This window comes from Megalobrama amblycephala, linkage group LG6 (assembly GCF_018812025.1).
Source record: "Megalobrama amblycephala isolate DHTTF-2021 linkage group LG6, ASM1881202v1, whole genome shotgun sequence".
In the NCBI taxonomy this organism is placed as follows: Eukaryota; Metazoa; Chordata; class Actinopteri; order Cypriniformes; family Xenocyprididae; genus Megalobrama; species Megalobrama amblycephala.
This window is the reverse complement of record NC_063049.1, coordinates 22,108,789-22,135,428: the sequence shown is the minus strand read 5'-3', so window position 1 is coordinate 22,135,428 and position 26,640 is coordinate 22,108,789. Positions and strand designations below refer to the sequence as shown.

General features: G+C 36.6%; 1 protein-coding gene across 4 annotated transcripts in view; it reads left to right on the top strand.

Moving 5' to 3' along the window:
- Positions 1-1,309: 1,309 nt before the first annotated feature.
- Positions 1,310-26,640, top strand: part of ptprna (protein tyrosine phosphatase receptor type Na) — a 34,626-nt gene continuing 9,295 nt past the window's right edge. Inside the window, exons 1-12 of one of the 4 annotated variants that reach the window (XM_048193377.1) lie at positions 1,310-1,731; positions 6,365-6,415; positions 11,818-11,928; positions 15,095-15,188; positions 16,111-16,264; positions 16,344-16,653; positions 17,251-17,376; positions 17,549-17,580; positions 17,858-18,117; positions 18,938-19,024; positions 19,149-19,228; positions 19,382-19,446. In XM_048193377.1, coding sequence (XP_048049334.1) covers positions 1,656-1,731; positions 6,365-6,415; positions 11,818-11,928; positions 15,095-15,188; positions 16,111-16,264; positions 16,344-16,653; positions 17,251-17,376; positions 17,549-17,580; positions 17,858-18,117; positions 18,938-19,024; positions 19,149-19,228; positions 19,382-19,446 — 1,446 coding nt within the window. In that variant the 5' untranslated portion in view covers positions 1,310-1,655. Of the gene's footprint in view, positions 1,732-6,020; positions 6,163-6,364; positions 6,416-11,817; positions 11,929-13,616; positions 13,885-15,094; positions 15,189-16,110; positions 16,265-16,343; positions 16,654-17,250; positions 17,377-17,548; positions 17,581-17,857; positions 18,118-18,937; positions 19,025-19,148; positions 19,229-19,381; positions 19,447-26,640 lie in introns of those variants that run through there. The other 3 variants (XM_048193380.1, XM_048193378.1, XM_048193379.1) reach the window with 3 other exon arrangements.

The following is a 26,640-nucleotide window of genomic DNA, read 5'->3' as shown; positions in this document are numbered from 1 at the left end:
TCCAAAAAATATTAAGCAACACAACTGTTTTCAACATTGATAATAATTGAGTATCAAATCAACATATTAGAATGATTTCTGAAGGATCATGTGACACTGAAGACTGGAGTGATGATGCTGAAAATCCAGCTTTGCATCACAGAATTTTTTTTTTTTTTTTTTTTTAAGTATATTAAAATAGAAAACCATTATTTTAAATTGAAATAATATTTCACAATATTACTGTTTTTTCTGTATTTTTGATCAAATAAATGCAGGCTTGATGAGCATAAGAGACTTCTTTCAAAAACATTAAAAATAGTAATGTTTCCAAACTTTTAAATGGTAGTGTATATGGTCACTAAACGTATTATTAGCAGTCTCATTTTTATGTGTAAAGCAATACTCTAATATATATATATATATATATATATATATATATATATATATATATATATATATATATATATATATATATATATATATATATATATATAAATACTGCACTGACATTGTCTGAACAGGTGATGGCGCCACAGCTCAGCTTAATCAGCTGCACAGCACATCCTCGTAAAAAATGACGTGTTTTGTTGTTACTGTCTCAATTGGTTGTAGATCATGCTGACGTATAAATGACGAAGTCTGAGTATGACATTGGCTTTCTTTCATTGTGTGTAACAGTGAAAGATTCCTGCAACAATATGAAAAGACTCTTTGATTAGGTTCAGCCAGCTTTCTTCCATTTATAGTTTTCATTTGTTTATTTCTAATTATCTCTTGTTAGCATCATTTTGCATCATATAGCATCACTTAACCAACATTGTCTTTTATTTTTATTTATCCTCTTCATGTGTACATGCTTATCCTAATTCCTTCTTCTGGTTATCTGATTACATACGAATGTTTTGTTGAAGCTTCTTGTTCTCCTGAAGGTGTTTGCATATTATCTGTTTCTTGATTAAAAACAACAACAACATTGGTTTTCTTTTGACAGTGGTTTCCTATGCCACACATGGGGAACATATAGTAAATAGTCTGTCATTTGTTGTCAAACATTACAGTCTGATACAAAGCCACTCAGCCTACTTACACTAGGCTACTACTGCACAAAATTAGTATTGAACGCTTAATGTAAAACATTCAGGAATGAACACGACTGACAATAATAGTAAACATGTAAAATAGCATTTGTCATGGATTTGACTTTAAGGATGAATTCGTTTTTTTCCAGTGATATGTGATGTCATTTTCGCCTCAGTTTCCTCACGGGAGAAGGAAAACTAGGCTATAACCAACAGAAGGATTCACTATCTACTGCAGTCGCTAAACGACAGACAGCCACACATCCTGCCCTCCTTCCTTTTGCACACACGCAAGACTCTTCACAAATCTCCTGGTCTCCCTATGACGTAATTGCGGGTCCCCTCCACATCGGTGAAGAAAGATCGTGATTCCCGCTCCAGATCCGCACCAGAAATTCTGTACATTCGTTACTGCCCCTGTATGTTTATTACTGCCTAAAACGAAAGCCTACTGTTAATTTGTCTTACCTGACGCGTCCATCACTTGCGCGTTTAGGACACGCCTGCGGCACCGACAGACAAGATGTGGATTTAATTTCTTGACGGAGGGCGATAAAACAACGCGTGCTGACTTCAACCCCGTGGATAGTTAAAATGATGCATCCACGAGTATGGAGAGCCCTGTTTTTGATGTCCGTATTCTGCCAGCTTGGAATGGCAGGCAAATACGGTAGGTAGGCTGTTAATGTCGGCAGAAGAGAAATATCACGAAAAGAATTGTGCATAGACATTGTGCATTGGTGTGGTTTTTAAGGCCTATGACAATTTACCTACTTATACAGTACAGCAAAAGTCCACTCGTGGACAGTTTAGTATGTGGGATCATGTTTATTAGCCTAATGACATTTGAGAATATTTGCATATTGTGTTTGGTTGTGATTGCACTTCTCCCACTAAACGTGCATCAGAAGTGTTAAAGGCTGAACCGTTTTCAGCTTCATCACGCAACTGGTGGGAATGGACAGTATGGAGACGTTCATTGAAGAGCAGCATTTCAGCACCATGGAGAGGGTCAATGTTGTTTATTTTGAAAGCATTTATCTACTTTATGTTTCTTCAAAGGTTATGTAGGCTAAACGTAATCCAATATATATTATCCCCCTCTATCCAAGCATTATTTGGTTTACAAAAATACTTTTTACTCTCCATCCCTGCTCTGACCAATAGAAATGACTCTTCTCTGTATCCTTGGCGACACGTCGACGACGTTGGACGAGTGACCTATTTGTAAATATTTCTGTATCTTATACATAATTATACATTTTCTAATTAATGAATAGACTATCTCGTATGTTTTTTCTTAAGGTTGTTGGTATTTAATTTATCCGTGCGTTACTGGTATGTACTATTGTCATTTATGAATGGTATAGAGCTCAATGGCAGAATTCTCACTGCTTTGCACAGTCTGGTTAAGGCTTTAGTTCTGTGTCAATGAACTGCAGCAGCATGAATCATTTTGTTATATTTTATTTTCCTTTAATCTCCTTATTTTCCTTTAATATTTCATTATAAGCTGATACTATTTTTGCAGTCTTTGCTAATATTAGTTTTGTCTCGTTCACTAACATGTCCTCTCATTTTCTGAGGGCTGGTGTTGATGTTGAAACATTCATTCTTGCACAGGTGCCAACACTTTGTTTCTTGAGTCTCTGATATTTTTTGTTGCCAAGTCCAGTCATTATATTATTGAGTTTTGTTTAAGACTTGAAAGAGGTTTATTATAAACCAGGGGGATATAATTGTACATTAAAGAAAAATGGCAAGTGTTGCCTTTGTAAAGATTAGGAAAACATTGTAGGTTTAGACTTAAGGTTTTGCTTCTTAAAGGGTTAGTTCACCCAAAAATGAAAATTCTGTCATTAATTACTCACCCTCATGTCGTTCCACACCCGTAAGACCTTCGTTCATCTTCAGAACACAAATTAAGATATTGTTGATGAAATCCGATGGCTCCGTGAGGCCTGCAATGACATTTCCTCTCTCAAGATCCATTAATGTACTAAAACCATATTTAAATCAGTTCATGTGAGTACAGTGGTCAAAATAATGACTTTTCAACAATATAGTGCTTTCAAAACACTGCTTCAGAGCTTTACGAATTGAATCAGTGATTCGGATCTCCTATCAAACGGCTAAACTGCTGAAATCACGTGACTTTGGCGCTCCGAATCCGATTTGCAAAGCTGGTTGTTTTGTTTTTTGGCGCACAAAAATATTCTCATCGCTTTATAATATTAAGGTAGAACCACTGTACTCACATGAACTGATTTAAATATGTTTTTAGTACATTAATGGATCTTTAGAGTTACAATGTCAATGCAGGCCTCACTGAGCCAACGGATTTCATCAAAAATATCTTAATTTGTGTTCTGAAGATGAACGAAGGTCTTACGGGTGTAGAATGACATGAGGGTGAGTAAAACATGACATTATTTTCATTTTTGGGTGAACTAACCCTTTAAGCCTGATACTAATGTATACACAGACAACTGATTGGAGTATTTTGTGCAAATATATTGCTTATCATCTTAACACTTATTAATAATGATTATTCCAGTTTGAGTATAGATTTGCACAGTGTCTGAGACTAAACTGTGTCAGTGGTTGATGTTGATTATGTTTTATACAGGAATTCAGTGCTCTTTTTAATCATTAATCCAGAGAGTAAAACACTGCCATGGTGATTTTCAGTGATGTGATAAGTAATCATTGGAAAATGGAAATGAGAGGTTGACATGTTTTTTTTCTAAGAGGTTTAACATCTGTCTGAGTCCATTTGCTCTACTGGAAAATAGCCTTAAATAATAAGCAAACTTTACACAATTTACACAATCTAATTTTCATTGACGTAAACTGGAGTGTGTTGTTTTAAAAATAGCTCTTTGATGAAATTGTGTGTTAAGTAACCTCCATTCTTCATAGAGATCATCAGTTTAATGATAGTATGTTTTTGGTATATATTTCCATTTAGAATGATTTTAAAAAAGCCCCATGCTTTTTAAATTGTCTACATTTGTTTTTAGGCCACTTTACTTTATTCTCCCACAGCTTTATCAGTCTGACTCTTTATCTTTGTTTGTCCTGCTCGGTTCCCCTGACAGCAGTGCTGTTGGCCAGCCTGGCGATTCCCACACACACACACACACACACAGACACACACACACGCTCAAGCATACTCAGGTCATGCTCACTGGCAGTTATGTTGCCTTTTTATTTGATCAGCTGTGTTCGGCACATGTCCAGAGCGTCCCTCCTCATTCTATCTACCCACACAGCAGCTCCGCATCTTAGGGGAAACAAGCTACTGCAATCATAGGCCATCATGGATGAATGATTCTTGTCATTGATTCATCTTGATTCAATATTGTTTATATGCTTTCGGACTGTGTTTTTAAGCTCCAACTCTTGTAACAGAGTCAGAAAAAGTAGGAGAGACAGATTTGACTGGGTTAGTCCTATGCTGAGATGAATATGTTGGTTCAGGAAAGGTCACTTGAATACAGTCTTTTCTATATTGCTACTGACAAAGATGTTTTGAGGCTTTCGAGATGTCAAATTTAGGGCCTAATTTACTAAAAAGGAAAATTAGCGTGAAACCGCAATTCCATAGCGCTAACATACATTCTGACATACGCTAGCTAAAGAACACAGACGCAGGGTTTATTTCCATAATGATCAACGCAAATTAGCGTATAAGGTTGCAAACAAGCATAGCCAATGATAAGTGCATGATTTTCTAACAACACAGGTGCAGCAAATTAAAAATATAACGTGGCTTGGGAAACCATATGTTTGGATAACGTCTGGTATCCAAATAAATGAACACGAGTAAGAAAATTTTAGCAGTAACTATCGCAGCCGTTTCAAGCGCAAAATAGGTTAAAGGTGGTACAGAGGATCTTTTCGTCGACTGAGAAACCAAAGACTGTTAGTGAGTTTTTGAAATGAGCGCATGCGTAAGAACAGCCCCCTCCATCACAGCTCATTTCGAGGGAACGCCTCCCAAAACTCGTGCACGAGAATGCCACCGGCATTCGCTGTGTGTTAGTGGATTCATTATGTCGGACTCACCGCAGGTAACTCATAATCTGCAGTTGTTACTCCTGACAAAAACATTGCATGCGGCGCCTGTGGAGTGTGGAAAGTTACTGGAGCGCGCAGCCGCACACATCTCTCACAAGGAACGTCATGGCAGTGATTGACAAGCCAGAGGGCCAATCGTTTACGCGATGATCGTGTAAACGATTGGCTGATGTTTTTAAGGCCCTACCTTGTGCACAAATGATGTATATTAATATTATTCCTTTCAGTGCACCTAATAAATAGTCTTTTATCAGTTAGTAAAGACAGTTTCAAGTAGTATTGCGAAAATGTATAAAACAAAACATCCTCTTTAGCACCTTTAAGACATTATTTGGGAGGTTAATGGCGCAAATACCAGTAAATAAGCAAACCACAGTAAAACCTCACAGAATGAATTTCTACTGTTAAAAACACAAGATGCAGCTCAGTGGAACTAAAAAATATGCGTTTTTTAAAAGTTGAACTTCTTTTAACTTGAATGCCGTCATGTTGTTTTACGCGTAAAAGTTTGTGTGTATTTGAACTGCTTGGCGTTCCATACTGAGAAAGACGCGTGCGCAACGGTTAAATATGTCCGTCTAGCACATGTTTACATTAAAAACAATGAAAAAGTAGTGCAGTGGAATTAAAAAAAACGTGTTCTGTGTGTATGTTTACACAACAACGATATGGTTAAAACGGAGAAGTTTATCCTTTGAGTTTTCCGCGTACCGATGATTCATACTTTTTTTTTTTTTGTACGGATGATTCATACGAATCCATGAAAATGACTAAAAATGCTGTATTCTGCTGGCAGGCCATCAGATGGCGATGAAACACTATAGACTAAACATGTAATGCGCATGTCATGGTGTCACCGTTTTCACAGATTCGCGTTTTTGTTGTTTACACGGAGACCGTTTTCAAAAAATTTGCACTTTGAAACCCGTTTTCAAAAGTTTGCGTTTTCAGGACACCAAAACGCCGTTGTCGTGTCGTTTTGCATCTGAAAGGGAAACTCTTAAATGCATGCAATAAGGTAAGCCACAAAAAATAACATCTTAATTCATCGCTCATTTGTTCACTGCATGTCTTAGGTAAATAAGTAGTTTTTAACGCCAAAAGAAGGTTTGCGCTGGCACGAGCTGTTAGTAAATCTGGCCCCAAATGTTTTATTCTATTTTCAGTTGCTTTCATATTTCTTATCCTTCCATCTGTCTTTTTGTCTCTCTTGCATACAGGCTGTTTGTTTGAGAAGAGGCTGTGCTCTAGGGAGCAGTTCTGCTCTGATGGTGAGTATTACTAGAGGGACAATATTTTATGTCGTTCATAGATACAATAATTCTCTGAAGTTCAGAAACAAGGACGCAGTGCTATTCTCTGTGTCCTGTCTCTTTATTTCTTGCTCTTGATGATCTAATCGTGAGTTCCGGATCATTGCTTGACACCACAGCTCTGCTACATCCTGCTAGTGCTACGACGCAACAAGAGACGCATACACACAGCTAAATAATTTACACTGCAGGAAATTTCACTCGTTTTATATTAGTCAACAGCAACGAAGAAGATTGTGTTGGTGTGTATTGGAGGCGGATGTTTACGTTATTTGCGTCAGATATGGGCCTCAAGATATCCACATGAAACCACTATAGAAAACCTTGTATTTGGCATTATTTCCTAGTTTTATATATTAAAAAATCATTACAAATGACATTATTACTATAACAATTTGAATGAAAAGTTTAATAATTGAATTAAATGAATTTCAGAAGTAGGCTACACTCTCATATAAAAAGTATAAAAGCTGTCACAGCCCGTACCCTTTTAAAAGGTACACATTTGTACCATATTTACCTCTAAATGGTGCATATTAGTACCTTAAATGTACATATATGTAATATATTAGTACCGAAAGTGTATATATGAGTAATTTAATAGTACATATTAGTACCTTTTGAAAGGTGTCTCTCTTTTGCATTAATGACAGCCACACTGGAGCTTCACAAACTCCACAAGTTAAACTTGTAAACAAGTGTAAAACTTGATGTTCTTCAGCATGATTTGAGAATGATCCAAAGAGCATCTTGTGCTTCATGGAAACAAGAACATCTGACCATCTGTCCAAACGAGTTCATAAATTGTCGGAAGTGTGCGTATTTCATTAGTGAGCTGGAAATAGTGAGGAATCATAAATATATTTCTTCATCATTTTACATTTATTAGTTTAAAATTTAGCAAAATCCCAAATGTTTCTGCAGGATTAAATATTAAAATAAATCATGTGGTCTCAAACTTTGAATCTCACTGTATGTAACATTTATACGACATTAGATGAAGTTATCAGTTCTGTTTATTGTATATATTTTTTCCTCACTCTTAAAAATAAAGGTTCTTTATTGTCATTGGTGGTTCCATGAAGAATGAAGCTTTTTATTGCACAAAGGGTCTTTACAATGGAAAAAAAAAAACTATTTTTATTATTAAAAGCTTCTTCACACTAAGAAAAGAATGCAACCCAGGAAAGAAACCCTTTATTGCATCACAAAAATCTCCTTTTGGAAGCTTTATTTTTAAGAGTGTATATCGGTATACCCATATCGCTTTTTGTGTTTTAATGCAATTACCTGAAAATTCCAACTGGTATTATTCACACATCCCATCTGTTATTTTGTACTCCTCTCAGGGATTTACCTGTGTCTGTATTACCACATCCATAAACCACTAGTATTCTGTCACCTGCTCTTCTCTCTCTCCGTCAAGTCCCTCCCACCCCTTGCTCCATGTCCCCTTGGTAACGGTGACATCATCAAGCCCATGGAAGCTGGGTGTACGCCCCCACAATCACTGATGACTCACTACTCGGTGCTTACGCACACAATCACGTCTCATACGCACATATATACCCACACGGATACCTGCCAATTCAAAAGAGGTTGCACAAATACAAGGAGCTCTTTGAAATGCGTTTCAAAGACTTGTGTACGCAATGGCGGTTATCTGGGTCTTGGATAGCTGTACCCGGTCAAAGCTTCCGTGTTCCCAATCTTATAAAATGATGGAACAGAGATGGATAAATAATCTGTCTGTTTGAGCTGCTTGCTCTTTTTCTCTGGCACCTTCAAACATTGACAGTGCTGCTGGGTAGATTACTTACAAAAAAACTGTAGTCAGTTACTGATTCCAAATAAATTGTAGTTAGTAATGTAGTCTAGATTACTCATTTCAGGTAATATTATCTGTGCTCAACTTTTTGACTCATTTATCACATTGATTTGAATAGGATAATCTTGTATTAATATAAAAATACAAAGAGAAAGAAAATATATTCCATTCTTTGTTAAAAACATGAAGTGCATTAAATATTACATTATATTTCTGGGGACTGGGGCTCGTGATGGAGCTGCAGGGGTTTGTGAATTTTATCAAAAGCTGTTAAGTAATTGAATCATAAAAATTAAAATAAATTAAAAATATGTATATTTGTAAAAAATTGTTTCCCTGCATGTCATGTGACCATTAACTGACATCAGAGAACTGTGAACTTTATTTTATTATTAGTTATTATTATTATTGACTTTTTTTTTTTATTATTATAACTTGGCAAAGAGGTTCAAAAAAGTATGGGAATCCCTGCATTGCATATGAAATGATTTTTTTTTTTATTACATGTGTTTGAAAGATAAACGCCTTCCAATAATAATTCATGTGTTCATCAGGAGTTGATTAGATATGCAATGTTGAGAAAACACTTCTTAAAAGTGAAATGATTTGTGTAAATCCAGTGATCAAATGCTGTGAGCCTCTCAGTTTTATGTGGCTGGTCTGTGTGTGCAAACCTGAAAGACTTGTGAACATATTTAAGCAGTATGTAATCAATAGAAAAGAAACTGCAGTCTGATTACAAGTATTTTAAAATGTAATTACAAGAAGTACTTATTTTTTTTTAATCTGATTATGTAATCCAGATTACCTGTAATCAGTTTCTACCCAGCTCTGCATACTGAAAGGCAGGTGTTTATATTACACTGAATATGTACATAGACATGCTAATAAAAAAGAGAGAGCAAAAGAGGGTAGCATGTTATTTTACATTCCAATTCCGCATGAACATACTATGTACTTATTGAAGTAATGAGACTAACTGGGTTAGGTACTAACCCTGAACCTACCCCTAAACTTTAACATAACCTATGCAGTTACCTTACACTCAGTTGTGGGTAAATACACTGTAAGTACATTGAAAGTGCACATACTGTAAAATAAAGTGTAAACCAAAAGAGTTATTCACCTTTTATATGAGACACTCTGGATCTTAGGTGTCTTTAAAGAGTTAGTTCACCCAAAAATGAAAATTCTGTCATTTATTACTCACCCTCATGTCGTTCCACACCCGTAAAACCTTCATTAATCTTCGGAACGCAAATTAAGATATTTCTGATGAAATCCGATGGCTCTGTGAGGCCTGCATAGGGAGCAATGACATTTCCTCTCTCAAGATCCATTAATGTACTAAAACATATTTAAATCAGTTCATGTGAGTACAGTGGTTCAACATTAATATTATAAAGTGACGAAAATATTTTTGGTGCGCCAAAAAAACAAAATAACGACTTATTTAGTGATGGCCGATTTCAAAACACTGCTTCAGGAAGCTTCGGAGCGTTATGAATCAGCGTATCGACTCATGATTCGGATCGCGTGTCAGACCGCCAAACTGCTGAAATCACGTGACTTTGGTGCTCCGAACCACTGATTCGACACGCTGATTCATTATGCTCCGAAGCTTCCTGAAGAATTTTTATTTTTGGGTGAACTAATGCTTTAACTCCTATGTACGACCTCACTCACACAAATTCATACGATTTGTCTAAACCCCAGTGACGGGTAGGTTTAGGGGCGGGGTTGGGGTAGGTCATTTGTACAAAATTCATAAGAATTTGCCAACTTGTAAAATACGTACGATTTAGCAAAAAAATGCATGAATTCACGTATCCCACCTCAATACACTTTTTGCAAGTACATAGTTGTTAAAGACACCTAACATAAAGTGGGACCAACACTCTTTACTCTCTTTTTTTCTGTGGCAAAATAGGTTTAAACATTATAGACCTCAGGTATACATTTGCAAAATGATGATAATAAACAAATATTCCAAAAACTCAAACTTCATCTCTTATTCTGTCATTTTTACCATAGGCATTTGGCCAATAATACTAACAAAATTCTGTTTTTATGGATGTAAATTAAAAATAATTTGATTTTTTTCAATAAGGTCCCATTAGTTAATGCATTAACCAACATTAACTAACAATGAGCAATACATTTGCTGCAGTATTTAGGAATCTTTGTTAAAGGGTTAGTTCACACAAAAATGAAAATTCTGTTCTACACCTGTAAGACCTTCATTCAGCTTCGGAACACAAATTAAGATATTTTTTGATAAAATATGATGGCTCAGTTAGTCCTGCATTGACAGCAAGATCATTTCCTTTTTCAATGCCCACAAAGCTATTAAACACATTTGCAACAGTTTATATGACTACAGTGGTTCAACCTTAGTATTATAAAGCGACAGGAATACTTTTTGTGCACCAAAAATAACAAAATAACGACTTTATTCCACAATATCTAGTGATGGGCGATTTAAAAACACTGCTTCATGAAGCTTCGAAGCTTTACGAAGCTTTTGTTTCGATTCAGTGGTTCGGAGCGTGTATCAAACTGCCAAAGTCACGTGAACTATTGAAGTTTCAAAACACTTATGATGAAACGAAGCCTCGTTTACTGAAATCGTGATTTTGGCGCTTTGATTTGTGTTAAACTGTTCACTGTTAGTTCGTGTTAGTTCAGATCCATGAAATAATATTAACAGATACAACTTTTGATTTTAATAATGCATTAGTAAATGTTGAAATTAACAACAACTAAGATTTATTTAGAAGTGTTTTCATTGTAAGTATACGTTAACTAATGTAGTTAACTCATTATAAACCTATTGTAAGGTGTTACCAATAATTTTGTGTTGTGTACGGTATGTCTTTCTTTTACTGTAGCGGCGGTGTGACATCATTTCTCCTGGGTCACTTCTATTGCGATGTAATAATGTACTGTGTATTTTCATGCCTCAGGGCAACTGATCTATCGCCCCCATAGTGCTCTCACATCTCCGTCTGTGCTAGAAATAGCTGTGAGTCATGTTCATGGACAGACCTGCTCAGAGATATAGAAAATGGCCGGGTTCATGTTTAGAGCTCATCTGCGTTAAGGGATCAAGGTCTTTTTTTAAACCACACAACTGGAGGTTTAGTCAGGGATGAGTCAGTGGGGAATGTGTGGGATGTGAGTGTATGAGAGTGTGTGTGGAGTGGGTTGAATATGTTATGGGTGTTTGTTAGTCAAGAAACTGGCTCATTTTTCACTTATGGGTTATTTTGTCTGCGACATTTTAATGTGCCTCTTAGTCACACTGTATTTTTTGTATGAGTGTTTAAGATGACGTTTCACATTTTTAATGTTTTGATGTTGTTTATACTAACATTAGTAACTTTTCAACCTAATTTCGTTGAGAAAGCTCTATTGTTTTTGCATAATTTGATCAGAATATTATGGAAATATTATTTTAAGATACATTTATTTTCAAGACTTTCTCTTCAATGTTCTAAATCTGAATAATTTGTTATTGTTTGTATTACAGACAAGATCTTTGGACAGTGTCGAAGCTCCAGACATGACCAGGTTCAGTACCAGGTCTCTGTTCCTGTTCTTCAGAGACTGCAGGAAGTGCTCAAAGAGCTGATGATTCAGGGTAAGTACACACACACTCACATTTTGTCCCCATACTTGCATGTCGTACGATGACTCTAGGTGTATGGTTTTATACTGTACAAACTGTATATTCTATTCCCTTACACTAACCCTACCCCTAAACCTACACATCACAGAAAACCTTCTGTATTTCTACATTTTCAAAAAAACTTTTGATTTATAAGCTTTTTTCCTCATGGGGACCAACAATTTACAGTGGTAATTCTGTTATTTTTGTGCTTATTATTTATTTATTCATTTATTTTTGTTTATTTACAAATAATTCAAATATTACAAATCACTTTTATTTTATTATGAATAACAATAGTTCTGGATGTTATGAAATTCTGGATAATAGTGAATCAGATGAGCACTCAAAATACCCAGTGTTTTCCTGGAGCTCTACTATGAAGCATTTAAGGGCTTTTCACAAAGTTAAATAGTTAACCCTGGGTAGAAATAGTTAACCCTGGGTCATTCTAAACCCCGGGTAAACAGAATCCTGGGTTATCTCGCTTCACGTTTCACACTGCTTATAATTTACCCTTCATTTTTTGAAACATCTTGCGGTATGGATGTATCTAATACAAAATAAACGTTAGCAAAATAAACGTTTGTATCTAATACAAAATAAACGATTAGCAATTCGTTCATTTGTGTTAAATATTAGGCAATCTGGCGCTGGGATGTGTTGTTTTTGAAATCGTGTTGTTCATTGCCGTCATTAGTGGCTTCCCTTGATGCTCGTGCACACTGCGCAGTCTTCACACGGACGAGCGCTTCTACGCTGTTGGCAGAGACTCTCTATTCATTCCGGTGAAATCACAAAACAAAATGCACATAAACGTGTCCCTGCTCTTGATATACAATCACTGATGAACATATTTGGTTTTAATGAGAAAAAAATAAAATTAATTATAAAAGGGCAGATTAGAACCCAGATCCTCTAGCACGCCGAATGAAAATTCTACCGCTAGTCCATCAGAACAATTAAACATTTGGCGCGGATCAACGTATTTATTGACTAATGTAAAACTCTCGAGACTAACAATGTAGTAGATATAAGGATGAACCTATCATATTAAAAATGAGCAATAATTTTCTGCATTTATTGTAATAATACAATTACAATACACCAAAACACACATTACTCCTGTCCCAACCACTTTTTAAAACAAAGTTACGCTACTGTATAAAATACACACTGATGTCACAGTGAATTCCAATATAATTTGCCGACATTCAAATCAGACACACATAATGGGCCTAAGTAACTATAAAGTTTACTCTATTATTCTTCCAGATATTCAGTTCATATTTCGGGAGAAACTGATGAATTCACCTGTTGTAAATCCGACTGACAGGACTCTGCGAACTAAGATGGCGGCGCCCATCTCGCATTATAGATCAAGATAAAGATCATTTATAAAGGGTTTAAAACAACAAACACTCACTTACACATACTTGAGAATCGGAATATCAGATAGTTGATGACATGGTAAGCAATTTTGCGAATATGTTAAATAAAAAAGGAAAAACTAAATAATAGCGATCCATCTGGCATACAGTGTTATTGTGGCTGCGTTCAGCGCTGGTGACGAGCAAGACGCGTCGCCATGGAAACAGTAAGGGCAAACGTTCTAAAATAACGGTCGCCTTAAAAAACTCACTCTGGGGGGTCAGCTAGAATATTTTAAACTCACTCTCGAAAGGGTTAACAATTGATCATGGGTATTCATAAACTGACGTTTCACATTGTACATTCCTAAACCATGGGTTTATTATTATTTATTATTATTATTATTTATCATTTATTATTATTACCATTATTATTTGCATATTTGCGATGTCAGCGTCACTGATTGGATAAACGCAGCACGCGACCTGTTTACATAGCTCTAGAATTACTCATCTTGTATTGCCGACTGATACTGAATGGACGTTTCGTATTATAAAGGTAAGAATGAATCTTCACTCGTCTCTTCACTCAAATTGTTACGTTTTCTGTCAGCATATGACAGTTTTTTCTCTCAAACGCTGAATTTACTGTTTATATGCAAAGCGCAGTGTTTCTGTGACTGTCTAAAGCACGTGAATATGAGGCACGCTATTGGTTATCTGTTGCTAAGCATCTAACGTTAGTAGCATAACATACTAACACCGCATCGTTTCACTGTACAAATTTGGCACCACAACTGCTCCGGAGCAGGGTTTCATAACCCCGGGTAAAAAGTGGTGCTAACCCTGCTCCGGAGCAAGAGTGAGACGTTCCTTTACCCGGGGTTAAAAGTTGTGTTTAGAACGACGATAACCCGGGGTTAAGCGCAGTGTGAAAAGCCCTTTACTCTCACAGTTGACATTAAATCATTAAAGCATTAAATCCTGCATCCTGTGAATGGTAGCTTTGTTGACCCTTTCCTTTTAACTCACTGGTACTCATATATGATATTCTTGTGGTTTACAAGGACACAAATGTCTATAATGACATGATGAGTAATACAACTTCATGTGTCCATATTCATTGGCTAGAGTAAATAATCAAAGGTAAATGTGCAAAATGTATTTAAACAATTTTCTAACAAGATTATAATATTTGTCTATTTATTCATTACGTTTGAACAATTTAAACTGCTGGATAGAAATAAAGGAAAATGTGTAAAAGTGTTATTATGAAAAATATTTTCAGCATTTTTTTTAGATAACAGGATACATTACAGTTTTTTGTTTTGGTAATGACAACACTTCCGACATTTCAAATATTTAACACTTCATTGATTTTCTGAATCCTTATATTACCAGCTTAAGAATAGACTGACTGTCATCTGCTTCCATATCTAATGGAGTGTGTTATGCGCTGTGCAAGGTGTATTAAAAGTAATAATTTAGTATAATATCAAAGGAAATTATAAAGAAATGGATTTTCCATTAGACTAAATGAAAACAAATAAACCATTTCTGACAGGATTGAGTATCTGAGGTTTCAGACTTGTTTTCAAGAAAAAGTAGGCTACACTCACAATGCAGTGACTCACTCCTGTAATAAAGACACTGGCAAGGCATGAACCGTATTTTAAGTACTACTGTACAGTACATGTAAAGTACTGTCTTACATGTACATGCTTACAGTGTTTGTGCTGATATGTGTGTATTTGTGTGCGTGTGAACAGGATTCTCCTGGCAGGATGAAATCACCCAGCGCATCATTGCTAAGGAGCTGAGCCGCATTCCTCATGCACGCACCCAAAAGATCCAGAATTCACAGTGAGTACCAGATACACAACTTTTAGCTTAGAGGAATAGTATAATTTACTCACCATCATGTCGTTTCAAACCTGTATGATTTCATTTCTTCAGTGCAACATTTTTTTTCTGTGCAATTACAGTTTGCAAATTACAGTTCCAGAATCTATTCTGGAGCTCAAAATCCCCATAAAAGTATCATGAATGTGCACTGTGTTCTAGGTTTTTAAATTCAAATCATAGCTTTGTGAATTTTGAATTGTTATTCACTTCGCTCCTGTGCGCTGGTAAAGGATCATTGAGTCAAGCTGAACGTGAGGACCAGATCAGTGTGATTCTTATTAATTTTTCAGTCTGTGTTTTAAGTCAATCAATTCATGTGAATAATTTGATTCAACATAATATTTCATTCATGAACCCCCTGCTCCCCTCATGAATGATCAAAGTAGTGCTAACATGGTCAAGATTTTCTTTTTAAAGATTTATTTTTTGACGTTTCTGCCTTTATTGAATAGGAGACACTTGACAGGAAGCCTTTGGCTCCAACATATCAAAATTTCAGTGTTACTGAAATGTTGTGTTTCTCTCATAAAGCTATTGTATAGCTTCAGAAGACTTCTACTTTTCTGCACAGACGTGTATGGTCTACTTACGTAAAAGATCCTTAATACTTTTATGGTGCTTTTGCTTCCTTTTTGATGCTCGAAAGGTCCAATTTATTGTCATTGTATAAAAAAACATTCTTCAAAATGTCCCCTTTTGTGTTACACAGACGAAAGGAAGTCATACAGCATGAGGATGAGAAAGCAATTTTTTATTTTTCAACTGTTCCTTTGAGTGTGTGTTATTGCTCCTGGAAAACTTGATTTCAGAGGTCTCGTCAGACCTCAGATGTTTGATCTCTTGTATTATTAGATTTAATGTAATTGACTGAATTTTTCAGGCCGCCACAGCCTGCAGCGAAGAAGGTCTATTCCAGCTCCAATTCTGAACCTGGTCCAGCTCAGAGCTACATGGATTACATGGTCTTAGACCCCCACCAGTCCTCCTCGCTCCGGATGCAAGCCCTACCAATGGACCCATACTCATACCTACAAGTAAAACTGGCATAGAAAGATTTATTATGAGAAAAAGATGTTATCTTTTTAGACTAATTTTATCATTGTTCTCTAACAGGAGGACATGACCCATTCACTCCACCCTCACAGCAGCATGGGATACCAGCGACCCCCGTCTCGAACCGGATCCCAGCAAAAAGACAGAGACCGTCAGCTCCTGGAAGACGCGGTGTCTCTCTACCTCTCCTCCGCACAACCCTCTTTCCGCCACAGGGGGGCAGCAGCCCTCCCTGCTGCTCCATACTATGAGGATCTAGATTTCCCTTTGGAATATGGAGAGGACTACACCCTACAGGAACAGCCCAGCTCAACCCAGCGCACCAACAAGAAACTCCCTCAGGACTACAGTTCTCTTGCTGGACTTGATGGTGAGTACCTTTTTTGGGATGCTTCATATGTTAAGATGTTGTATTAGTAATCATTTCACTATTAAAATCTGCATGTGGCCTTTTTGCTTTAGTTTTAAATTTGGGGTAAATTCATATTATGTTGCTGTTTATTGTATCTTACATAAATATGTGTAGTTTGCTCTCAGATTTGCTTTCCTAAGTTTAACAATACAAATATGTTTTTGCGAAACTCAAGGCTAGGACTCCTGTACCTAAAATAGAAGAGCTTGGTGATAGCATAACACCAAGGTCATAGTTTAAATCCCAGGAAATGCATAAACTAGTAAAATATTATTTTGAATCCATTGCAAATTGCTTCAGATAAAAAAAGTGCAAATGTAGCATTTTATTCAATGTGACTATGCATTGTTTCAGCTGTTAGTGAAGATGCATGTTAACATTGCATTATAAATGCATACACTACTATTGCACTACTGTAATTTTTGTAATAATTTATGTAATCTTCCTTATATTTTTAGAGGGATTGCAGAGTTAGTATTTCATTTTATGGTGCAACAAAACATTATCTGCATATATGACAATAACATCTTGATTCTTGAACTTTGTGTGTTACAGATGATAAACTGGCACAGTTGGCAAGTCTTTTAAAGGGTTTTGGGGTGGATCCACGAGACCTGAGCCCTCAGCAGATAAAAAGACTTACTCTAGTGTTACAACTGCTACAAAACATGGAGAACACAGGTATAAAGTGGCATCACAACACATATGCATTATCAAACTGCTTGAATCATATAGGGAGAAGTCACTGCACCTGGTCTTATTGTCATGCCAAGTTTTTATTTTAAAATAATTTAGATTATTTAGGGGACAAAAGCACTGTGTGATGTTTTTTTCTTATCTTTCTGTTCCTCAGATCAATCCCCAGGGACGGTCACAGTAAAAGAGGTAGGCGCATCTAATTATTCATCTAAACGCTAAAAGAAACTATTAACACTTTCACCTGGACTTGTTTTGAAACATTGCTTTTAACGCACAGTTGAATGAGTCATCTAATTATTTAAATAACACTGCCACTTTTCATAAAGCTTGAAAAAGTAATAAAAGGGAGTAATTAATTAGCTGTACATTGCATTTTCAGGTTTAAAAAATCTACGTAGGATTTTTTGTAGTATATTGTCTTTTTTTTTTTTTTGCACGTAACGGTTTCTGTTTTCCTCGACAGACAATTGTAGAAGGCAGTGATAAAGTGACACAAAAAGGAGCCAAACCCCCCTCACCTGTTCCAGCTCTGCCCTCCATCCCACCATACCAGCGGACCCCTACTCAGCCCCCATCCACGCCAGCCCCTGTGCCTAAGGAAGACAGCGTGGGGCCCACCCTGTCAGCAAAAGACCTGGATTTAAAAGAGAAAACCGCCAACATCCTGAAAACCGCTGGGACGAACACCAGAGAGGAATATGGCTACATCGTCACTAATCAGAGGTAGGAGTTACAGTCAAGCTCCTAAAACTTTTTATGGTTTCAATTCTGTACCATTCATTCACCTGAAATTTACTATGGTGGAGTTATAGAAATCTGCCCTTATCATTTACATAGTAATCCAATGAAAGTGAAGTATCTTCCACCTCTAAGTTTTAAGAAAAACACTATTTTCATAGTATTAGACAGGACAAGCACTACAGTTATTTTTTGTCTTAGAGTACAGTAGAAAATACTCCTTATTAACTATTGGACTGTTTTTGTTTCCTGCTTCAAATGTAATAAATGTAATGAATCACAATGATGAGCTTTTAAATGGCACAGTATTCTCATGATTACTGAAAACATTAAATTATTTTTTAAAAATTGTTATTAAGAAGGCATGAAAATTTCTGTAGTCTCTTTTTCTAAAATAATTAATCAGGAAATTGCTCTTTGTGAGCAATACTCTATAAAACCTTTTATATTATTTATTAAATCATTTATTATTTTATTTAAAATGCCATGAGCAGGTTTTATAGAAATGTGTGACAAGATATATGTTTTTTTTATTCTATGAAAAATATATTTAATGTGACTACATCAAATCTACATACCAATTTCATTTTTATATTAGTAATAGAAATAGTTGCTTCAAATTATTGTACTCCTTTTCATATTCATTGGTTTTATCAGTTATCAGTTTTTCCTCTTTCACAATCTCTGTTGATTTTCTGATGTAGTTCTGTTAATATGGCTGAATGTCCCTTGAAATGTATTTAATTTATTTAAATGCTCATAATAAAACAAATGTATTATATGTCTTCCTGTGTTTTCCCTCCAGTCATTTAAGTCTGTATGATGGGGTGAAACTCTTAGAGACCCTGGCAGAGAGAATCCATCTCTCCACGAGCAGTTTCATCAACATCAGGTAAAGTGTGTGTGTGTGTGTGTGTGTGTGTGTGTGTTTGCCTTGCTGGATGGAGAGACTAATAGTTTGGTGAATAAAGGGTGAGAATAAAAGCAAACATTTGGCCGTTTGTTAATGTGTGCAGCGTGGTGGGTTCTGCCCTGACGTTCAGGATCAGACAGAACTCTCTGAATCTCAGCGCAGAGGATGTGGCCAATAAAGCTGGTGAGTGACAAGCCTTCTCGTTTGGACCGTTAAATTTACATCCAGCTGGCTGGGGAAAGGGACAGAGAGAGTTTGATGAAAGGGGGAAAGAATGAGCAGGCACTTATTGATCAATTCACACATTCACAAACATGTTTTGTCTTTATATTGCAGTAGCTGAGAAGAAGTTCCTCGAGGGTGAGACGGGTTTGAAAATCATCCAGACTGGAGTGGGAGAGGTAAGAATGTCCTCCAACCACAAACCGCAAAAAAAAAAAATCACTGTGATCAGCCGATCTATAGATTAGTTATTATGGGAACCGGTTGGTATAATGAGGCACTCTCTCTTGTCAGTCAGCAACAGAATTGGCCACACAGGTCATTATTCTCTACATAACCGCCCTCATCAAGCAACATTCTCATTGAAATTCATAGATTCTACAGTTTTGTCCATCTATTATGTACAGATCACGTACTGATTCTCATGAATCACTTTGGCGTTTAATACTGAACCGAACAAGGAGGGCATTTGAAATGAAATGTTTTTTGAAATCGTCACCGTTCATCTCGAACTGTCCCCACTGTACCGTTCCCCCGTCTCAAATCCTCCTGCGTTTTTTCCCCGCTGTGCCTCATTTCTCTCCCTCACTCATTCTTTCTCTTCTTGTCCCATGCCATTCTCCCCTCTGCCATTCTCTTTTTTGTTACCTCTGCCTTTGACCCCTCCCCATCCCTTTCTCCCTCGCTCCCCCACTTTCTTGGGTGGCTTTTGTGCTCGGTGCATATTGAGGCGTTCTGCTCTCCCTCGCTCGCTCCCCTTTCACTTTGTACAGCTGTTGCAGGCCCTTGAATGCAGAATAATGTCTTTTGTTGCATCCGGCTGCTCATATTTTTAATTATTCTTTCTTGTTCTATTGTGGGCTGTGACACTTTCTTTGCTCTGAAGTGCACGGTGCGTGAGTGTGTGTGTGTGTGTGTGTGTGTGTGTGTGTGTGTGTGTGTGTGTGTGTGTGTGTGTGTGTGTATGAGTGTGTGTGTGTGTGTGCGCACTCTGTCCTTTATCTTATAATTTTCTCTCTCTCTGCCTCAGTAATGAGACCTGCTTGCACCTGACTGTTTTTTGTCCGCCTTTTATGGGGATACATGCTTTGGCTGTTTTGTCTCTCTGTGCTTCTTTCTTTCTCTGTGAGTCTCTTTCTTCACTTCTCTTCTTTAATGAATTAAAGTTTTTGCATCCCACGGTGGCATACATAGCAATGCCCAAATTTTGGGACTCCCACTGAGATTGCCTTGAAATCTTATTAATGACAAATTTTACATTGTACCCTGGAGCATTTACAATTATTGAAGATCACATCCTGAAAATCCCTTTTTAGCTTAAAAGCTTAAAATGACTAAAATATCAAAATTAAAACATATGTATTAGTCCACTCTTAGATGATATATATATATATATATATATATAGAACCTTAGTTCTGCAGGTGCTTCATAATAGAACCTCTCAGTGGTTCCACCATTTTATGGATTTAGTTTCAATTTATTAACTTAAATGTTATTTATTTAACTTTAATTTATTATCTTAATTAAATTGTATGAATTAAGCAGATCATAAACATACTTTATCACTAGAAAAAATTAAAAAATAACCTGTTAAAGATGAAAGTATTATGTAATAATTTTAGACATTTCTCCTTATATAGAACCTTTTTGGCATGAGTCAAGAACCCCATTGAAGCTTTTTCGAATCAAAACACTTATTATTCTATAAATCATTGGCAGGGTACATGACCCGTATTGTCCCCAGCTTATTCCAGATGTGAAGGCACAGTGTTTGTGTCCTTGCCAAGCCATATTACTTACAAACCCCTTTTTGGGCCCATGGCACTTTCCTTACACCCCATTCGTTGTACCCCCTCCTGCTCCTGTTGCTTTCAGCCCATTTTTTTCCCCTCCTCTCTCTCTCTCTCTCTCTCTCTCTCTCTCTCACGGACAACCTATCCAGGGCATCAGTACCTCCCCCACCCCACCATTTCACCATCAGCAACATGTGGAGCTGTCGCTACGGCAACGACGTTTGATGTGACAAGTGGCGGCATTGGTTGAATGGGGCTGAGAGGCAGCGAGGCCTTCATATGAGTCGGACACAGCTCTCGGGGAGGCACATTCTCTCTTTCCCCTCCCTTTTCTTGTCCTTCCCATTTATTTTCACTCATTTACCTTTTCGCTCCGGCACTACACGTATGCCACTCTTTCCCTCCGTTTTGGTCTCAAACACCGGCTACTTTGAAGCGCGTGCTTGATGCTTTGCTTAAGTTGTTGGACCGGGGATGTGTGGACTTTGAGTAGGCTTGAAAATGTGAGATTGAAGACGGCCCTGCTCGTGATGTTGTGGCGTGTGTGATGTAGAGGTATACGGTCTGAGCGTCCGGACAGCACACGAGATGTGTGCGGGTGAGTTCTGTTTCATACCAGATATAATGAAGCTGTTGGCCTTTATGTAGTTTTTGAATGCTGAGATTAATTATATATGCTGATGTTTATCTGATGGTTGTTTTTGACACTGATATATTTTCCTTATAAATAATTCTAAAAGAATTATGCATATATAGATATAGGCTACTTATTGCTTTATTAGTTGATCAACGCACTGATGCTATTAATTGTGCGCCCTGGTTTATCGGATTTAATTTAGTCAACATTAGTAAAAAAAAAAAAAAAAAAAATATATATATATATATATATATATATATATATATATATATATATATATATATATATATATATATATATATATATATAATTTTATAAACACTTTTTCAGAATATATTTTTTTCTCTTTCCCACATGTGAAAGTTGTTTAAAGAAAGGTAGAAATTTCACATTGCACTGAATTTACTTACTAGTTTTTAAAAATGATCACAGCTCAAAAAATATTGTTCAACTTATCATTTTTCACTTTTGCACACCCATACACACCTCGGATTATAATATCAAACTGTGATGGAGTTGTGAATAATCCTGTATTTTAAGTGAAATTCAGTGTTTTGAACAGTATATATTATAGGCTTGTGTGTAAAACAAGTGTACATGACCACTCAAACTTTTAATTTCACTCATACAGTAACTAAACAGCACCAGACTAAACTTGTAAAAAGGTATTCAAATATTTCTTTTCTCTCTCCCTCCAGTTTTACAGTGGTTAAAATAAATTGATTATTTTCAGTTGAATTGAATACATAAATAACTATATATTAGTGCTGTTAAATCGATTAATCGTGATTAATCGCATCTAACATAAAAGTTTGTAAATATATATGTACACACACACACACACACACACACACACACACACACATACACATGTATGTATATATAAACTTTTGTTAGATTCGATTAATCGATTTGACAGCACTACTATATATACTTTTTTATATATTTATGCAAAAATTGCCTCTATATCATATCATATCTAATATTTCACAAATTATGACTGAAATAACAATTAACCACATGTGCTTGGTTACAGTTCACATCTTCAGTGTTATGCTGCGTGGCATACACACGCATGTGTGTGTGCATCTGGATGTGTGTGTGAAGGTATATGTGTGTTCGACGGAATATTTTTGTTAAACCCCGTTTTTAAGAATTTCTTGAATAGTGATGTCAGGTGGACTGGTTGCTGTGGTAACAGGGCAGAGCAGGCTGGATGAGTGAGATGATGTAATCCGTTTGTAGTCATTGCAGGTGCACCTAAGTTCATACTATTTCTCATGGTTTCATGTACTAATTGTAAAAAGATGTTATTGCAAGGTCGTAAAATAAGTTTTAACGCATAAAATGTTTATTGCGTAATGCTAAAACGACCCACTCAGTGACTGGAATTAACTGAACCTTTTTTCATGTTAAGTTGAAATAAATTTCATTGCTTACCCTTCATTGCTCGCTTATCAGATAATCAAAAACTTTTTTTTTTTTTTTTTATTATTTTCTAGTTTCGATCTAGAACACTCTGTGCTATTACAAATATTGCTTATAAAAAATGTTTATTGAAAGATTCAAGGGATAGAAAAATCATTCATTATAAACAACTCTCTGAAGGCTTTTTTTTATTGAAAACTTAATGAAAACTGCACACCTTCTGCTGTGCAATATAAAGGCAGAGAGACGACGGCTGTGATGAGAATTCTGACGAGTCATAGTCTGAACGCTTCTATCAGATAACAGAGTCCTGCTGAATTGTGAAATCAAATGACAGCGAGTGAATGGAGCAGAAGATACATAATGGGACAGACAGACTGATGAAATCTTAGATCACCGAGAGTCTCTGAGATGGTCGGCGCTTCATTTCACATTCGGACATCTCGGCCGTGCCCGAATTGCCTATTGTGATTCAGAGTGCGAAGCTTTTGGTGATCTTTGCTCCCGAGATCTTCCAAAACAAACAAGCACACATACACACACACAGCCATGCATGGGTGTTTGTGTGTGTGTGTGTATCTTCTTTTTCTGTGGCTGAGGTCAAAGGGCTCGGTAGATGTCAGAGGGGTCATGGGGAACGGCGGAGGGGTCCTGGGACCCTGAATCCTATTTTCCCGCTTCTTGAGGAACAGATGTTTGAATTATGCTTCTCGGCTAACAGCTTATTGTGATTCAAATGCAAATTTGTATTCGCAGCGACACGTTCGTATGCGTAGAGTACGTGTTGGACTTTTCTTCCCGTAAATATGACCTCACTTGTGAGGTTATTCCTCACGTATCACCCTCTCCGGACCCCTTTCACCCCTCCTGCGCAGAGTTTTACTCTCTCGTTCCCTGTAACCATGCTTTCTCTCCTTGAGATCAGTTGCCTTCTCTCCCGCTTTCTCTCTGCCTCCTCATTTCTCTGCCTGCCCCTCTCAGACCTTGGGGGGCCTTTGTCCTCTTGTCCTAAACCAGCTCATTTTTCCTGCCTGCTCCCGTGCTCCATTCTAAAAGCCTGTCAGTCTTCCTTTCGGGGGGCCTCTCTGGAGTAGCAGGTGAGGCGCCCCACACCCCTTATCTCCTCCTCCATTGTCCTTCCGTCCAGTCGCGCACCCTTGCTTCAACACCACCACCCCCTCCCCCTCCCTCCTTCAATCTCTTCTCCGGAACATTCTTCTAGCTTTTCAGGAGAAAAGGCCGAATTTGAGTGGGAACAAGAGGGACAGAATGAAACGTGTGAGGAACAGAGAAGGAGAAAGCGAGGGAGAGTGGGTGTGAGGAGGACAGGGAGCGAGGGGGAAAATAGTTGATGAATTTCGAGAAAAGAAGGGAAAGCGTCCTGACCTCTTTGTGGTCAGACTTAAGTGCTCATTCACTCAATCTTTTTCTTTTGCTAGCTCAGCTCCAGCACTGCGGAGCCCATTTAGATGGTGGTGAGGTGTCAGTCGGAAGGTCTGCTTCACTTACTCAGAAAAACCAGTGGGTGTCTGTGCGAAAATTACAGCCAGTGTAAGAATAGATTGTTAAAAGTTCATGTTGAATTTTTTTTCCTGTTTTGCTCCACATGAAGAGATTTATAATAGCCTTTTTCATTAATTTTTTTGTGGAAAAGTAAAGAGTAATATATGTAAAGCTCTGTCACGCATAAAAACTGCCTCAAAAGATCGTGTTCAGTTGTATTCAGTCAACTTTAAAGTTGTCATTTCATTAGAATCTTTAAACTATTATTAACCCTCTGGGACTCTTCGGTCAGAACTGACTAAAAAAAATTTATGTTTTGAATTTTTTTAAAAATTTGCTTCATCAGAAAGGATGACATTTGGTGACTTTTGTTGCATTAGCTATGTGAACACACACACAAAAAAATCATGGACATGATTCGGATATGTTAAATGCCTTCACTCTATTTTAATCTGAAATATTGCATTTATTGAAAAATAATTTAAAAAAAAATAATGGAAAAAATAGCTCATAGAAATTGTATACATATTGCAAAGTATCATAAAATCCTCTCAAAATTCTAAATAATAATCAAAAAATATTATTGAACAAAAATATATTACAATGATTTTCCTGAAAAAAAAAGTTCAATTTCAAGGCTTTGGTCACTTTTGACCGCGAAGGTACCAAAAATGTCTTAAAAATGAAGGGGCTCAGAGGGTTAAATATTGTTGTACACTAAATTCTTTGACAAACTTTGGTTTATGTGAGAGGCATATAGTTAAAAGGAATGGAAGAATTAATTCCTGTTCTTTTTGCCATAATCCCCCCATACTTTTTCAGAATTATTTTTTTAATTGATATGCTGGATGAAAGTAATACTAATTTTAGACTTTTTAATTAATAAATGTAGTTATTAATGAAATGAATCAAGCATACATTTACTTGATTAAGTGCAGTTGTGATCATATATTTTTAGTCATCTTAGTGTCACAGAAGCTCTAGTTTAGTTTATTTTAGTATAAATTAATGACAATTTAAGCATACATTTACTTGAGCAAGTGCAGTTGTGTGATTATGTATTTGGTAACACTATTTGGTTACACTTTATTTCAAGGTTATGTAGTTACATTGTAATTACTCAAATAAGTAATGAGTTATATTAATTAACTACATGTACTATAGAGTTACTGTTAGGGTTTGGTTTAGGGTTACTTGTACTTACACATAATTTACTGTTATTACTATTGTATCTGCATGTAGTAACATGTAACTACGTCACCTTAAAATAAAGTGTTACCCTTTATTTGTGTCCTTACCTTAGTAATAAATTATGCAAACTCTAACTTTAACCCTATAGTTAGTACATGTTGTTAATTAATATTATGCAGTACGTAAATGTATAATTACAATGTAACAAGGACACCAGTATTTTTAGTAATTAAAAGTCTTATAGAGGCTGCAGTTTAGTTCAGTACAGAGAATATTCTCTTTTATTTGAGTAATATTGGTAAAATATTATTTACCATTAACTTGTATGTACTGTAGGTTTCCCTATACTTGCACACGTAAAGATACCAAAATAATAAAACCCCTTAAGGTGATAATTAGTATGGACATGGATTAAAAAGATGTTTCTGTCAATAAGTATTACGTACTAAGGTGGTTTCTTTAGATAACACCACATATCCTTTCATTGAATGGCGTAGGCGTATTGACAATAGCATATTTCCTCTCCTCTCTCATTTCCTTTGCTCACCGTGATGGCCATGGATTACATTGAGCATTCTGTTGTTGCCATGGTAGCACTACGGCCTGTTCTCCCCTGCTGAGGCTCCCAGACACCATGGCAACACCAACAGGCAGGGGTTGGAGACACGGGGGCAGAGGGCTGGGAAGGCGGGTGCATGACATCAACGATCATTGCGTCCCTTCGTTTTCTTCTCTTGATGTGCTATAAGTACAGATTGTGAAAACGGGTAAGAAAGAGAGAAAGAGAGACGGAGAGAGATCGAATAAAAATAAATGAGAG